The sequence below is a fragment of the Eremomyces bilateralis genome (genome assembly GCF_010015585.1).
Source record: "Eremomyces bilateralis CBS 781.70 unplaced genomic scaffold P152scaffold_10, whole genome shotgun sequence".
Classification (NCBI taxonomy): Eukaryota; Fungi; Ascomycota; class Dothideomycetes; order Eremomycetales; family Eremomycetaceae; genus Eremomyces; species Eremomyces bilateralis.
Window position 1 is genome coordinate 679,652 of NW_022985076.1, and position 14,344 is coordinate 693,995.

Consider the following 14,344-nt stretch of genomic DNA (forward strand, 5'->3'; position numbering starts at 1 on the left):
AATCGTCTCTGGCCTTGACAATCAATCTTGGTAGATCTGCCTCCTAATAAATTTATTTTAGACCCTGAACAGTGACTGAAAAAATGTCAAAAACTCCTTCGGCCACGAAGGATGAATCTCAATTGAAAGATGGGGACCTCAAAGGGTCCGGTCTGGGCTCTGGTTCTAGTTCAATTGCTCCTCGCGAGAAACCACCCTTCTTCCGAAGCACACTCTTCCAGATCTTGGTAGTTGGAATATGCGCCGTATGTTTTAATTCCTCTCTTTCTTTTTGGAGCGAAATACTTACATAGCGCAGTTTAGTGCTCCCGGCATATGGAGCGCGATGAACGGCCTCGGTGTTGGAGGATCAGCCAGCCCCGACCTCATCAACGCCGCCAATGCGATATTATATGGTTTCGTATGTTCCCGTCTTATCAAGCTCTCGCCTTTGCGACAAGCCCAACTATTCATCAACTGGACTGCTTTCGTTCCGGGGTGTAGGCATCTACCTGCATAGCAATAGCGCTGACAAACCCTCAGATGACGGTAACATGCTTCGCTGGGCCCTGGTTCACCAATGCTCTTGGATTTCGGTGGACTTTGGCCCTAGGCAGCCTAGGATATCCGGTTTATGCTGCCGGGTTGTACTGCAATAATCGCTTCGGAAACATCTGGTTTGTATACGTTGGAGCTGTTGCATGTGGAATCAGTGCTGGTTTCTTTTGGAGCGTCGAAGGAGCTATTGCCACGGGCTATCCTGAGAGCCATAAACGCGGACGCTATATCGCGTATGTGCCATGTTCCATCCTAACAGCCTTTTGCTCCTAAGACTAACCCACTCCTTCGTCTGTGGTCGCATCGCGCAAGTCGAAAGGACACTTTTTGGAGGGGTTTAGTCTTAGGATGCAGGTGTCTGCATTTTCAAATTGGTCAAGAATGGGAGTACTGACAGCCTTTAGAACTTGGTTTAGCTTTCGCAACTTCGGAAACATCATAGGTGGATCAATTGCTCTTTCCGTGAACCACAAAACCAACAAGCTCGGAAAGGTCGGGTACGAGACTTACCAGGCCTTCATCGCAATCCAATGCCTCGGTTTCTTCGCCGGCCTTCTTCTTTCAAATCCCGACAAGGTCCAGCGCGATGATGGCACTCGCATCAATGCGCCGAGAGATATCAATTGGCTCACCGAGCTGAAAGCCAACTGGAAACTGGCAACCGGCAAGCATATGCTTCTTCTCACCCCTCTCTTTTGGTACTTTGGTTGGATCCAAGCGTACCCTGGAACTTACCTCGCAACTTATTTCACCGTCCGCTCCCGCGCTCTTGCAAGTTTCCTGTCGGCCGTCGTTGGTACCTTCGCTACATGGCTCAGCGGCACGATTGTCGACCTCCCGTGGGCAAGAAGCCGGAAAACTCGCGCAATTTCCGCATACATTCTCATCGCGCTGCTCAACAGTGCGACTTGGATCTGGGCCGTTATTATTCAGAACGAGTTTCGGCACACGCGACCCCAGCTCGACTGGGCGGTGCAGAGCACCTTCGGCCGTGGCTTTGGCGTGTATATGTTTGAAAGATTGAGCCTAGGAATGGTTGAAAATTATATCTACTGGTGTATTAGCAACTTGTCCGACTCCCCAGGCGACCAGATCCGGTACAGTTCGCTGCTTCGGGGCATCGAGACGGCTGGGGTCGCGGTCGGCTTTGGAGTGCAAGCAGTTCCTACAGCTTTAATTGCAACAGCTAGCATCAACCTTGGGTTTTGGTTCTTTGCCTTGCCATTTGGCTGGTATGCAACTTTGCGGGTTGTGCGGAAATTCAATCAGTTGGATAGTGAGCGAAAAGAAGGACTGCAGAATGTTGAGCCAGTGGCTTCAGCGTGATGTGGAGAGCGCGTGACCTGAGATGTCTTTGAGAGTTTCTACGGTCTAAACTCTGCGGATCGTGATTTTACAAGAGATTTGCGTCTAAATTAATACTCGAAATTTCTAGGATAGAATTTACCGCGTGATCTGATGAAATTTGAAATCGATGTCTTTGATCAGACATTCAGCTTCTTATATGTAGTATCACCCTAGCTGAATTAGTGGGCCATGGCGAGCTTTGTTCGGACGGACCGGACCGTCTATGGATATCACGGGGAGCGTACGTAAAGTATCACTGATCAAGTCCAGTCGGCATTCGCAGCTTTCTCTTTTACTTGCCATAATATCCGTCACCACAGCCGTGAAGATTTTAGAGACAGATCTTTGCTACCCCACCATACCGATGTTTTTCAATGCAGTATACTATCCTAATTGGCACGTCTACAGCGAGAGGCCACCGTCGAACCTAAACTTCTCCGTCATCTCGCATGCCTTCTACGCATTTGCCTGGTATGTCGTGGCCTTCTATCATGGTTTCCCAGTTCTGACGCATCCGTAATATCAGGGTTAAACCTGATGGCTCGATTTATGTATGAACGTCCCAGATCCGCCTGACGTCTCAGCTCACCTTGAGATAGTTGAGCGATGAATGGGCCGACGACCAGATGGAAGTGGATGGGGAGAAGGGTGCATTGCGTGCATTTGGCGCTCTGAAGCGTCGCCACAACATCCTTAAAGTGGTCCTATCCATCGGCGGCGGAGGCAAAGGCAGCGAACCGTTTGCTGCCGTTGCCGCAGATCCAACAGCCAGGGAAACCTTTGCGAGGTCGGCTCGAGCATTGGTTGATCAGTATGGACTGGATGGAATCGATAGTAAATCACAACCTGCCTAACTTCGGCCGGCTGTGGCCATACTGACCGTCTTAGTCGACTGGGAGCATCCTTCCGACCACCAGCAGGGGATCAACTATCTGCATTTGCTCGCAGCGTTGCGACGATACCTCCCTGCCCCGCAGTTTATGCTCACGTCGGCATTACCAGCTGGGCAATGGGCGCTGCAGCATATTGATCTCGCGCAAGCCGCGCAGTACCTTGACCTGATCAATGTTATGACCTATGATTACTCTGGTCCATGGGTGGATCGAACTGGCCACCACGCTCAACTCTGTTCTCCTTCACGACCGCACAATGATGCGGCCAAGATATCCGGGCAGTCCGCCGTCCAGTACTTGCGGAGTCGTGGAGTACCGGTATCGAAGATCCTCTTTGGTGTTCCGACCTATGGTAGATCATTCCTTGGAGCTAAGAAGGTGGGAGACCGCTATAAGGGATGCGGGGGCAATGAAGGGACGCACGACTATCGAGATTTACCACTACAGGGCAGCCAAGAATCTACGGACAACCAGACTGGCTCCGCATATTGCGTTGGGAAGGAAGGCTTCGTCAGTTACGACAATCCACAGACGGTGGCGATGAAAGGTCAGTTTGTCAAACAAAATGGCTTGGCTGGGTTGTTTTATTGGACAGGGACGGCGGATTCGAGGGATGATAAACGCAGTTTGGTCCTTGGTGGATATCTGGCGATGCATTCTTAGGCTTCATGCTTTGGTTTTGATGCCAATCGGAATGGAGTAGGATGGTAATATTGACAAAAGGTCCTGACTATCTAGGCTATATTTGAGATGTGCTCATCACTTGGATACCACACCTAGTCCACCATACCTAGTCCATATCCGTATCGGCTAGATTGTTGTCGTTCTTTATGGTACCATTGGAAACTGATGATGAGGTCTGCCGTTAGCACTCCACTCCCTGAGAGTACGGAAATAATACAGAACTGCTCCCAACCGAGTCTTCTATTGGAGGATTACAATACCAAGTAATTGCGCTAACCACAATTGGTTAAATTTCTTATTGCTCACTGGGTAACAGACCTACCCCTGCCATTAACTTCACATCATCGATCATTGACAATGTGGTAGCTTGAATGTGATATTCTACCAGCCTTCTTTTTGTACTGGCAATTACTTGCAAGACTTTATTACGTTCTGCCTCACGTCCTTTTTCTATCCATTTCCTATATGATCCCACCAAATCCTTTGAAACACCTGGGCTGAGGTCGGCGGTCCGACCCTCCGCTGCCACCAGGCTCCCAATGCCGAGTGTGGACCCATTGCTGGATTCTGGTACGAGAGCAGTTATGAGATATAAATCGGAACAAATCTGACATTCTGATATTAGTGGACTACGATCCCGTCGGCCACTTGAATGCCATCTTCTCCCATCATAGCACCCTCTCCTCCCTGGAACAGACCTCCTCCACTCTTCTTCAACTCCAGCATGGCCTGGATCGCCAGATCGAGCAATCCATATCCACACAGATCGCCTCGGATGGAGATAATATCTCTCGGATTCAGAATACGAAAGCCGAATTGGCTGGCCTCTTCACAAAGATCGACAATGTGCGTTCACAAGCAGCACAGACGGAGCAATCGATTGCGGAGATGACCGCAGACATCAAGCGGTTGGACGGCGCAAAGCGGAACTTGACCTTATCAATGACCGTCTTGAAGCGACTGCAAATGCTCACGACGGCCTATGAGCAGCTTCAGACCCTGAGCAAGACAAGACAGTACCGAGAATGTGCGCAGTTGCTTCAAGCAGTTCTGCAACTAGCGGCCCATTTTAAGGGCTACAGATCTATCGACCAGATCGCAACGCTCAGTCGGAACGTGTCGGATTTGCAAAGAGAGCTGCTGGAGAACATTTGCGAAGATTTCGAGGTCATATTTGCGAAAGGAGAAGTAGCACAAAAGAAAGGGCTGTTGGCAGAAGCTTGTCTCGTAATGGATGCGATTGGAGAACATGCTAGGTCGCGGCTGGTGACTTGGTATTGCAATACCCAATTGAGAGAATATCGGCAAATCTTCCGAGGCAACGATGAGGTACGTTCTGATCTGGCACGCGGATGTTGGGCAATACTGAATTGGATAGGCCGGGTCTTTGGACAACATTTCCCGCCGATATTCCTGGTTTAATCGCATGCTTAAGACATACGACCATGAGCATGCCGCTATATTCCCAGCCCATTGGAAGGTTGGGGAGACGTTGGCACAAGCGTTCTCGGAAGGGACCAGAGACGACTTCAAAGATATTTTACAGCGATTAGCCCGCCGATCGGAAGGTCAATCGATAGATGTCAACCTCCTGCTCTCCTGCATGCAAGAGACGCTGAATTTTGAACATACACTCGAGCGCCGCTTCGCAACGAACCCTCGGATGTCCGTAGATACAGCTACCTCCGCAGATGATCGTTCCCACGGGATTGGGCAGGTCATCTCCGAAGCCTTCGAACCATACATGAGCCTATGGGTTGAATCTCAAGACCAGCAGCTCGCTACCCTCGTTGCAGATTATCGACGACAAGCTCCGAGGAATCCAGATGAGGAGTTTTCCCCGCAACAAGTGATTCCATCATCCACCGAACTTTTCCACTTCTACCGCCTCGCACTCACTCAGTGCGCGAAACTATCTACCGGGTCACGGTTGCTCGAGCTATCACGAACGTTTGCCAAGTATCTTGATACGTATGCCCAGCAAGTGCTGTTCTACTACCTCAGCGAGCGTTGGGGTCCACAAGGTCCATCCCTCGAGGACTCGATTCTGATCCTCAACACTGCGGATTACTGCTATATCACCTCCAATCAACTCGAGGAGAAAATCAAAGCGAGGATTGACGAGGAGTTTCGACCCGAAGTGGATCTCCAGAGTCAAGCTGATGCGTTCATGGGTGTTGCCAGTGCCGCTATCCGTGTCCTAATACGCAAGGTTGAGGTCGAATGCGAGCCGATATGGAAAGAAATGCGGCAAACACCGTGGGGAAAGTTGGAAACGGTCGGAGACCAGAGCACATTCATGACGGAGCTTCTGCGAAAAATGAAAACGATCGTTGGGGATATTCTCAAATATCTGCCAAAGCAGCAATATGCTCGAGCGTTTTGTGACAACGTGGTGGATCAAACCGTCAACACATTCGTTCTGAACATTGTTCAATGCAGGCCTATCTCGGAGACCGGTGCGGAGCAAATGCTGCTCGATTCCTATGCTCTCAAGACAGGATTTGGCGAAATCGCAGAACTGGCGGGTCCATCGGGTGGTCCGCCCCCTGCAGCGTAAGATGCTTCACCCCGGTTTCGACTATGGAGGCTAACTGGGCTGTAGCTTCATGAAGCGTGTGAACTCATCGCTATCTAAACTCGATGGACTTCTTAAGACCATTCAAGTTCGTCCCTCGCCCCCAGAAGCGCTTGTCCAGGCGTATCTGCTTCATATCGCCGATCGTTCCGAACCCAACTTTCGAAGGCTTCTCGACCTCAAGGGCATCCGCCGTCAAGACTACACGGCTCTGCTCGACCTTTTCAACGCCCATTGCCAGGGACCACAGAACGAATCGTTGCAGGCTTCTTCCCAATTCATGGCGGGCCTTCCAATGGCAGCGGCGCCCGCTCAGTCCGGCAACCCGCTCACATCGCTCAAGGATTCGGGCGGGATAGGTACGCCAAACCTCAGCGGCAGTCGGTTCGATCCCGCGGTATTTGGGTCGGCTCTTATCAGCGCGGCACGAGAAGGTGTCGACCGATTCGGAGGCCCTGCACTTGGGTCGATGCCCGGAGGATCCAAAGGGTCTGGGACGACGTCGCCTCCGCCGCCTCCGCCGCCGCAACACGCCGCTACGTCGTTCGATAGTCCCACGGCAAGTCAGACGGCTACAAACCTGAACGAGAATCTGAGGAACATCGGGAAGTTCTTCAAACGAGATTTGGGTGCGATTGGACGGTTTGGCAGAACAACCGACGGGGATGGAATAGAGAGGCGATGAGGACAACTCCCTTGCTTTGCGAAAATCCATATGTGGGTTTGATGGCTTACGGTCTGCCGTCTGCAGCTCTCTTCGACAGCCCTGTCGGTGTCATGAGCCAGATAGCTCCCTCGTGAAGGTCCGTTTTCGTCAGGTGTTAGAGGACTAGTGTTTAAGAATACGGGGAAGCATAGGCGGCGTACCTATATTATTTTGCGGTCATATTAAGGCTTCCGAACTTGCAGGACCACCGTGAAAAGCTTGGATCCATGTTGTTTCAAACCTGTCGTCACAGTATGGAATATCCGGTATGTTTCAACGCCAAATGCATGGGGTGCTTAGTGCCTACTGGAAGGCAACCACAAAGAGGAATACCTATCAGGTACCTACAATCGTCAATCATAAATTGGTACTCGGATCATGCCGATCGTTTTGCGGAGGCATATGGTTAGTATATATTATATGCACATCCGCGGAGCGACTAATGAGCATGATTTATTTAGGGCTAATGCATAATGTCGCTTCGTAGAAACGACCTCGTGGGACCCCGGAGAGCGATGTTCCGTACAATCGATTCCATGATCAGAGGCCTCGAACTTGATATGTAGTACACAGCGATACTGGTTCATGAGTGAGCAGCGTGTTTGAGTCGTGACTGTGATGAGGATATCAAATAATTAGGATATATACAACGGATGGATGGCAATGAGACGAGTCTCTGCCGAGTCCAGACTCCACAATGACCTTTCATACCCCATGGGGGAGTGCCAAAGTACCTGTCAAGTGTGCACTCATGGATGAACGGCACGCACCATATTGAATTCAAGTCCATACCTATACTCCGCATTTGATCGAACACCTGACCGATTGCGAATTGCCTAATCAATATCGTGTGGGGTGACGTTGGTTGATGGCTTGATGCCCGTTTGTAATCTGATACCCGGGGTACCGATGAGGGAATTTCACCGAATCGCCGCTTTGCCTCCCTACCGCTTCCATGTGACATTTTTATTAATTGGCAGTATGAGATTGAGTAAGGTGGATAGTCAAATAATGTTCGATTTACATTGTTAACGTATTTGTTCTCCTCCTGGGAGTATACCAGCCGGGTTCCAAGTCTAGCCGGATCATGAGGCTCCAACGGTTTCTGGTAGACGAGGTGTTATTGTCGATTGCCGAAACAGGGTGAGCTTATCTAGACTCCTTCCGATAGGACAGCTACTAGTTACTGACACATGAAAGTCTTCACGTGTGCATGACCGCAACAATGGGCGTAAGGATGGCTGCAACCGAGGCGAGTGTAGGGGTTGGTGCTGGGAAGCTGGGGCTAGGAAAGCGATTGACAAATTGATAGGCCATGAACTCATGATTGGCGATGGGCATCATCGGAACCCAGAAGAGAGCCAGCAGCAAAGCAATTGGTAAATGATATACATCACGGACTCATAGTATTATGGGGTAAGCTACGGGGTATGGGGTAAGCCACGGAGTACATACTGGGGAGTGGGGACGTATCAAGTATAGACGATGGAGGTCCTGTGTTAATGAATTATGATGGGCCAACTCGCAACTAGGAACTACAAACAAGCATTCCGTATTCTGTAACCGTGAACATGTAAACTAACAAGTAACCACTCATAAGCGGGGAGGTGGCGACTTGGTTCAATCGTTTAAGCCTTCGTTGTTAGAACCGGCGTTGAACGGCTCCTTCGCTTGGCTGTTCTAGTCTGTCCTCCGGCGCTCCTCCGGCTTTTCCCTCCTATTCTTCCATGTATTCCCCAATTTCCCCCAATTTCCCCCAATTTCCCCCAATTTCCCCCAATCCCCAGGTTCCCTTCTTTGTTCCGTATTACTTCGTCCTCTATTTCCCGGTAAACTCATTAAGCGCGCCAGGGGTCCTTGGGGCCCAACTCCAGGCAATTTGGCCATCAATACGGGATATGTGCCGTGTATCCTCATTCCTCATTCCTCTATAACAGTCCTCCTCGCGTCAATCAAGATTCAAGACCCATCCCATATATCCACCACTCATGCGATACTGCAATGCAATACAACCATCCTGCCCAATGACACAATCGCAATTACGATCTGCCCGAACACTTCCCACCAGCTAGAACTCCAGAAGCCCTGAATCACTAGGTCCCGCAATGGTTGAATGTTTCCCAATTGGCCGTGTGTCCGTGTTGCCACTGCGACAGATCGTTTCCCCATCTAAAACAAAGGGCTAACCGTGATACGAATGGGTTCATCAAAAATCCAAGGTTCAAGACATGGGGTTGTCGGGGGTTGGAGTGGGTCGTTCCTTTGTCACATTTTCTCCCATAGTGGGCATTTTGAACCACCTTCTCGCATCTCGACCACATGCATCCCGCATGTGGTTGTCCCGGAGCGATCGTTCCATTTTTTGCCCTAATTGGCACCCACTGCTAATGCGTCTGAATTGGCCATCGCGCATGATAGTCACTCAACGGTGGAAGAGATATGGTTAGTCCATCAGTGGCGCACCCTTGGGAGGGGGGTCAGAGCGCCTCCATATTCCTTCATAATGCTTCTTTTCGTTGCACGAGGCAGAAAGTTCCATGGGTCTACCCATGCGACGCCTCCTCCACGCTTAACATGTGCTTTTGCGGATCATTTTTATACTCATTTCCATCCCTTTGTCACCACAAGGTCGTTCTGTTCATATCACCCTCCCGATTCCGCGTTCCAGGTTGAAGTGACGTTGGACCTCCTTGGTCACTTATTTCCCTTCTGAGCCTCTCATTCCTCTCCGGACCTTTGACCTTAGCTTTGACCTTGGCTTACATTGCTACTGGTCTCGTCGAGTCAATTTCATTTGCCTTACTGCTGTGCGGGAGGCTTCAACATGGCTGCCGATAAACTGAAACCCGAGACGGTCGAGCAGGAAAACGGTGGATATGATACTTACGGATCGAAGCCCAGCGCTGGGCAGAGGGTGAAAGCCCATCTTAAGAGACGGTGGTGGGTGCATCTGATCATCTTCCTCCTTATCGTATTGCTTGTGGTCCTCTTAATGTAAGTACAATTTTGAAATCCGAGGAACTAGGACATGCAAGCTCTAACTCCCCGGTGACCAGAATCTTCGTCGCCTTTCCTAAAATCGCTCAAAAGGAAGTCAACAAGGCCGAGGTCGTGTTGGTATCCGAAGTCGTCACTGACCCTACGCCTGATTCGGTCCAATTGAAGCTGGTGTCTCGGGTGTTGAGTGATAGCAAGTATCATCCGAAAATCGACGCCTTCGAGGCTGCGCTTTATCTGGAGGACACACTCCCTGATATCATTCCCTTCGTCTACGTCACCATCCCGGAAATGATTAGCAAGAGTGACGTGACCGCGGTCGTCGAACAGCGTGTCACTATTGCGAACCAGGAGCAGTTTGCCCGCTACAACAAGTTGGCCTTGGCGAGTGAAAAGTTTAACATTGGTCTTCAAGGGAGGCCAAAGATCCACGTCGGAAAATTGCCGGTCACAACCGTCGATTTCAACAAAATCGTAGAAAGCAAAGGTTAGCATCTTATCCCTTTACGCCCTTGTTGTTGAAAGATCTGGGCACACTAACTCTAACAACAGGCCTCAACGGACTCGCCGGTTTTAAGATTGAGAGCTTCGAAATCAAGCTCCCTGCTGAACCTGATGGAAGCAACATGGTCGGCACCGTTTTCATCCCGAACCCTTCACCCCTCGACTTCACAATGGGCGATGTCACCTTGGACATCTTTGTGGCTGGCAAGCTCATCGGGAACTCCACCCTTGCCAATCTCCATATCGCTCCTGGCGAGAATCGCCTCCCCCTTCGTTCTATTGTGGAGCAAACCGAAGTTATCTCCTTGGTTACCAGCACGTACCAGGACGGTATGCTTCCGGTCGACATCGTTGGCAGAAGCGCTGTAGACAAAGACGGCCAACATCTCACGTACTTCGAGGAGGCTTTGAAAGGAAATTCCATGCATACCGAACTCAATGTGGGCGAAGCCCTAACGAAGATGGGCATCGACCTAAACGCATTGACAAGTGGCTCGGGCTGATTGGTTGGCTCGATTCGCGTGTCTGCTAGGCAAGTGCCGAGATCATGTGCATTCCACGATGTTGCAAAGATCTCCACGCAGACGTTGACAATCGGATACCCCCTGGCAGAATGCAGATGTGTGACTGCAAGCCGACCTGGCCTTCTTTTCGTCAATCTCTTATTCGTCTCTACTTTCTCAATCTGACAATGCCCTGTTTGGCACCGAGTGCCTGCAGGAACCTTTCGTGGACCGAGGATTATCTTGGACTAATGTCTGGCTCATATCCATGGCATGGATAATTTCCCCAAAGCTGTTTAAGGGGGTCACATGGCCTGCCCTACGTTTTGGTTTCCAGTTAGAACCTCTTCATGTCTCAACTACGCCGATGGTCTTTGTGAATCGCATGAAACTGAAGAAATCTCTAGGGTACATTGGAAGGCCAGCATGTTGGGCGGAGACACTGTACAATACCCCTAGTCTTGTATCGAGGCTTTGTCTGCTAGTTTTTATAGGGCGGGGTGGGAGGACCAATGGGGGGAAAGGAATATTATGATACCTGGAATTGCAATTCACTTAAATCATTTTACCGTTCCTGAGCATCGGGTCTCCCTACGCACCTAGTGTCGGAAATTTGACTGGAGCATTCGCATTCGATAGCTTCAATCACCAGGCATCCCTTTAGAGAGGAAGACGGAGGCGTGCTTGAGATTGAGGTCCCAGTTTTGGGTACGTTAAGGCTTTCAGCAGGAAATTAGACCAGGGTGATATTCCTGGTAATGGTACAAAAGTTCACAATTGCCTCTATCCCCTTGATAGAATGGTGAACAATCAATTCATGGACTGGTATCACTGAGTGCTGAGTCGATTTTTGCTACAATGTGTATAGACCCGAAGCAACGGGAGCTAGCTGGGACTTTCCAATTATCACCTGCATGGTCCTTACATAGCACCGGTACATCCCCACGAGGTCACCCGGCTTGTTGCCACTGAAATATAGAAATATGAAAGACCAATATGCAAGGTTGATGCAAACAAGGATGGCGAATCCAAAGCACGTGACTGGCAATGACTAAGCTATAAGCAGACCGCACCCAGGACGCTGATTGGTTCAACGGTTGAAGGTTGTTCCGTCACATGGATTGAGTCATTCGCTTTCGTGACGTTTCTCATCGCTTGCCTCTTCTCGAGAACATTTCAAACTTGGCTGGAATCCAACATCACATTCCAACCTCCTCCAACACACATTACCATGGCCGACACAACTACAGAACGGCCGAAGCGGAAATCGGTCGCATTCAGCGAAGGTGCCACCATTGTCGATACGGACGGCCAAGTCACCGAAATGAACGGACATACCGAGAAGACCACCGCCGAGAGCCACTCCCACCCCAGCCCGAGCTCCAACCCGACAGTTCCAAACGGTGCTGCCGGTGATGGGGAAGTGGACGAGGTTACTGCGATGATGGCAGGACTGGCCAAGAAGAAGAAGAAGAAGTCCAGCAAATCCAAGGAAGGCGTTGAAGCGGACGGCGAGAAGGCCGAGAATAACGGCGAATTTGACCCCAGCGCGCTCAAGAAGAAAAAGAAGAAGAAGAAGGCGGTCGACGCTGATGACTTTGAGGCAAAGCTAGCTGAAGCCGATGCCGGTGACAAAGGTGGCGAGGAGAAGGTCAGCGCAAAACCCCCAGCGGAGGAGCAGACCGGCGATTTCGAACAGGGCACCGGTATCTGGGCTCACGATGCGAAGACTCCAGTTGTCTACAGCCTCCTATTATCGAGATTCTTCACTCAGCTGCAGTCACACCATCCCGATCTCTTCTCCAGCGGTCACAAGAGCTACAAGATTCCTCCCCCGCAATGTCTGCGTGAAGGCAACAAGAAGACTATCTTTGCCAACATTTCCGAGATTTGTAAACGAATGAAGAGAACGGATGAACACGTCATTCAATTCTTGTTCGCTGAATTGGGTACCAATGGCAGTGTTGATGGAAGCCGTCGACTGGTCATCAAGGGGCGATTCCAACAAAAACAGATCGAGAACGTCCTTCGAAGATATATCGGTAAGTGTGGTTTGACCTGTTACAACGGATATGAGGCTAACCATTGACTAGTGGAATACGTGACATGCAAGACCTGCAGATCTCCAGACACGGAGTTGGTCAAGGGGGAGAATCGGTTGAGTTTCATCACTTGCAACTCATGTGGCAGCAGGCGCAGTGTGACTGCGATCAAGACAGGTTTCTCTGCCCAAGTTGGGAAACGCCGACGCCAGCGAGCATAAGTGTGCGCATCAATACTTGCCATTCACACTCGCCTTCGTACAAATTGATGGTCACTGGGAGTTTTCATTCTCTGGGTTGCATAGGAGGTTTACACGGGCCACACAGTCTACAGGGCCGAAGCAATGATGTATATTCAGCTTCTATCCTTACTGGAGCGCTCGTCTAGTAGTATGACACGTCCATGAGGGCAACACAGGAATATAATCCCATCAATCATCCAAGTCGCTACAAACTGCAACGAGACTGAAGTCCATCCGCCCCATCTTTTTTCCGACATCCAGGAAATCTCTTGCCCCTATATTCAGGGCCTTCTCGCTGAGTGCATCCTGACCCTTCACCAATTCTCCCCTCTTTACCGGTCCATTCATACCACCGTTCATTTCCCATAGCCCACCATCACTTCCTTTCACGAAGGTCACGAAATGATGACCGAACTCCACGACTGCCACCGGGGCTTCCGTATCACCCAGCCTTGCAGACTCTTGATGTGCCCGTTCTAATGCCTCGCTGTTGTGCAATAGATGGGCACGCTCCCCCGCCTTCAGTGGCTCAGCATCCTCAACCAGTTTGCTAAGGAGAGATCCTGGTAGGATCATCGATCGCAGTGGTCCGTTCGTGAGAGCATGGAGGAGACTGTGCAAGCCACATGCATTTCCGATGGTTTGTCGAAACCACATTACGGGTTCAGACGAGCCTGACCCAGTATACTCGGGGATTGTAGACTCGAACTCATCGCGGGCAGCATGGTAGACTGGCGCAGGCACCATTATTATGAGGGCGTGACACGGTCGAGGGATATGTGCTAGGAAATCCCGGTCAAGGGACAGGACATCGTGGAAAGTGATACGGTCCGATACACCCAGTCGAGCAGCAAGGCCACTCAGGACCTCAGGGTTATTCTCTTGAGAATGGAGGTTAGTAAGGAACTCTCTATGTTGAGACACTGCCATGTTGAGACACTCCGTTGAGACCAAGTGGGTGCGAACTGGGCTATTACTCACCTAAAGCAATCAACACTTTCTTCCCCGATTCATCTATCACGGTGTCTGGGTCCGCCATTTCATGGAAAACAGCAAGCCCGGTCAGTACTTGCGAGTAGTTTCTTCCTAGTGCGTAAGCACTATCAAGTGAACTTGGTGGGTAAGGTGTGATGCTGGTTTTGTTGCGCAATAATCGGTCGAGATGGGTTTACAACTTCACATTATTAATACATTGTCGATGGACAAGCACCTTGCAGGTACCTACCACGCCCGGTTTTAGATATCGCTACATCAGTAAGTATTATTAGCTGTTGCATGTGTCAAAACAGACTGCTCCTGAGCTCCTCCCAT

General features: G+C 50.3%; 6 protein-coding genes across 6 annotated transcripts; 5 read left to right on the forward strand and 1 right to left on the reverse strand.

The window, feature by feature from the left end:
* Positions 1-197: 197 nt before the first annotated feature.
* On the forward strand, positions 198-1,990 carry P152DRAFT_417569 (DUF895 domain membrane protein). Its single transcript, XM_033677089.1, has 4 exons — positions 198-245; positions 299-400; positions 523-770; positions 942-1,990. Exons 2-4 carry the CDS (start codon positions 326-328, stop codon positions 1,861-1,863), a joined length of 1,245 nt encoding a protein of 414 aa, XP_033534024.1. The 5' UTR covers positions 198-245; positions 299-325; the 3' UTR covers positions 1,864-1,990.
* A 258-nt stretch (positions 1,991-2,248) lies between these two features.
* Positions 2,249-3,440, forward strand: P152DRAFT_466708 (glycoside hydrolase; the record flags this gene model as incomplete). The annotated part of the gene is made up of 4 exons (XM_033680707.1): positions 2,249-2,355; positions 2,411-2,435; positions 2,484-2,718; positions 2,773-3,440. 4 exons carry the CDS (start codon positions 2,249-2,251, stop codon positions 3,438-3,440), a joined length of 1,035 nt encoding a protein of 344 aa, XP_033534025.1.
* A 560-nt stretch (positions 3,441-4,000) lies between these two features.
* Positions 4,001-6,724, forward strand: P152DRAFT_449644 (uncharacterized protein; the record flags this gene model as incomplete). Its single annotated transcript, XM_033678121.1, has 4 exons — positions 4,001-4,031; positions 4,087-4,790; positions 4,840-6,017; positions 6,067-6,724. The coding sequence occupies 4 exons, from the start codon at positions 4,001-4,003 to the stop codon at positions 6,722-6,724; spliced, it is 2,571 nt and encodes an 856-aa protein (XP_033534026.1).
* Positions 6,725-9,569: 2,845 nt separating this feature from the next.
* On the forward strand, positions 9,570-10,749 carry P152DRAFT_466711 (uncharacterized protein; the record flags this gene model as incomplete). The annotated part of the gene is made up of 3 exons (XM_033680708.1): positions 9,570-9,739; positions 9,802-10,229; positions 10,295-10,749. 3 exons carry the CDS (start codon positions 9,570-9,572, stop codon positions 10,747-10,749), a joined length of 1,053 nt encoding a protein of 350 aa, XP_033534027.1.
* A 1,035-nt stretch (positions 10,750-11,784) lies between these two features.
* Positions 11,785-13,117, forward strand: P152DRAFT_34461 (eukaryotic translation initiation factor 2 beta subunit). The gene is made up of 2 exons (XM_033675360.1): positions 11,785-12,791; positions 12,843-13,117. Exons 1-2 carry the CDS (start codon positions 11,981-11,983, stop codon positions 13,010-13,012), a joined length of 981 nt encoding a protein of 326 aa, XP_033534028.1. The 5' UTR covers positions 11,785-11,980; the 3' UTR covers positions 13,013-13,117.
* A 1-nt stretch (position 13,118) lies between these two features.
* P152DRAFT_436651 (ubiquitin C-terminal hydrolase L3) lies at positions 13,119-14,138 on the reverse strand. The gene is made up of 2 exons (XM_033677564.1): positions 14,015-14,138; positions 13,119-13,914 (listed from the first exon to the last, which is right to left on the reverse strand). The coding sequence occupies exons 1-2, from the start codon at positions 14,070-14,072 to the stop codon at positions 13,223-13,225; spliced, it is 750 nt and encodes a 249-aa protein (XP_033534029.1). The 5' UTR covers positions 14,073-14,138; the 3' UTR covers positions 13,119-13,222.
* Positions 14,139-14,344: the final 206 nt, after the last annotated feature.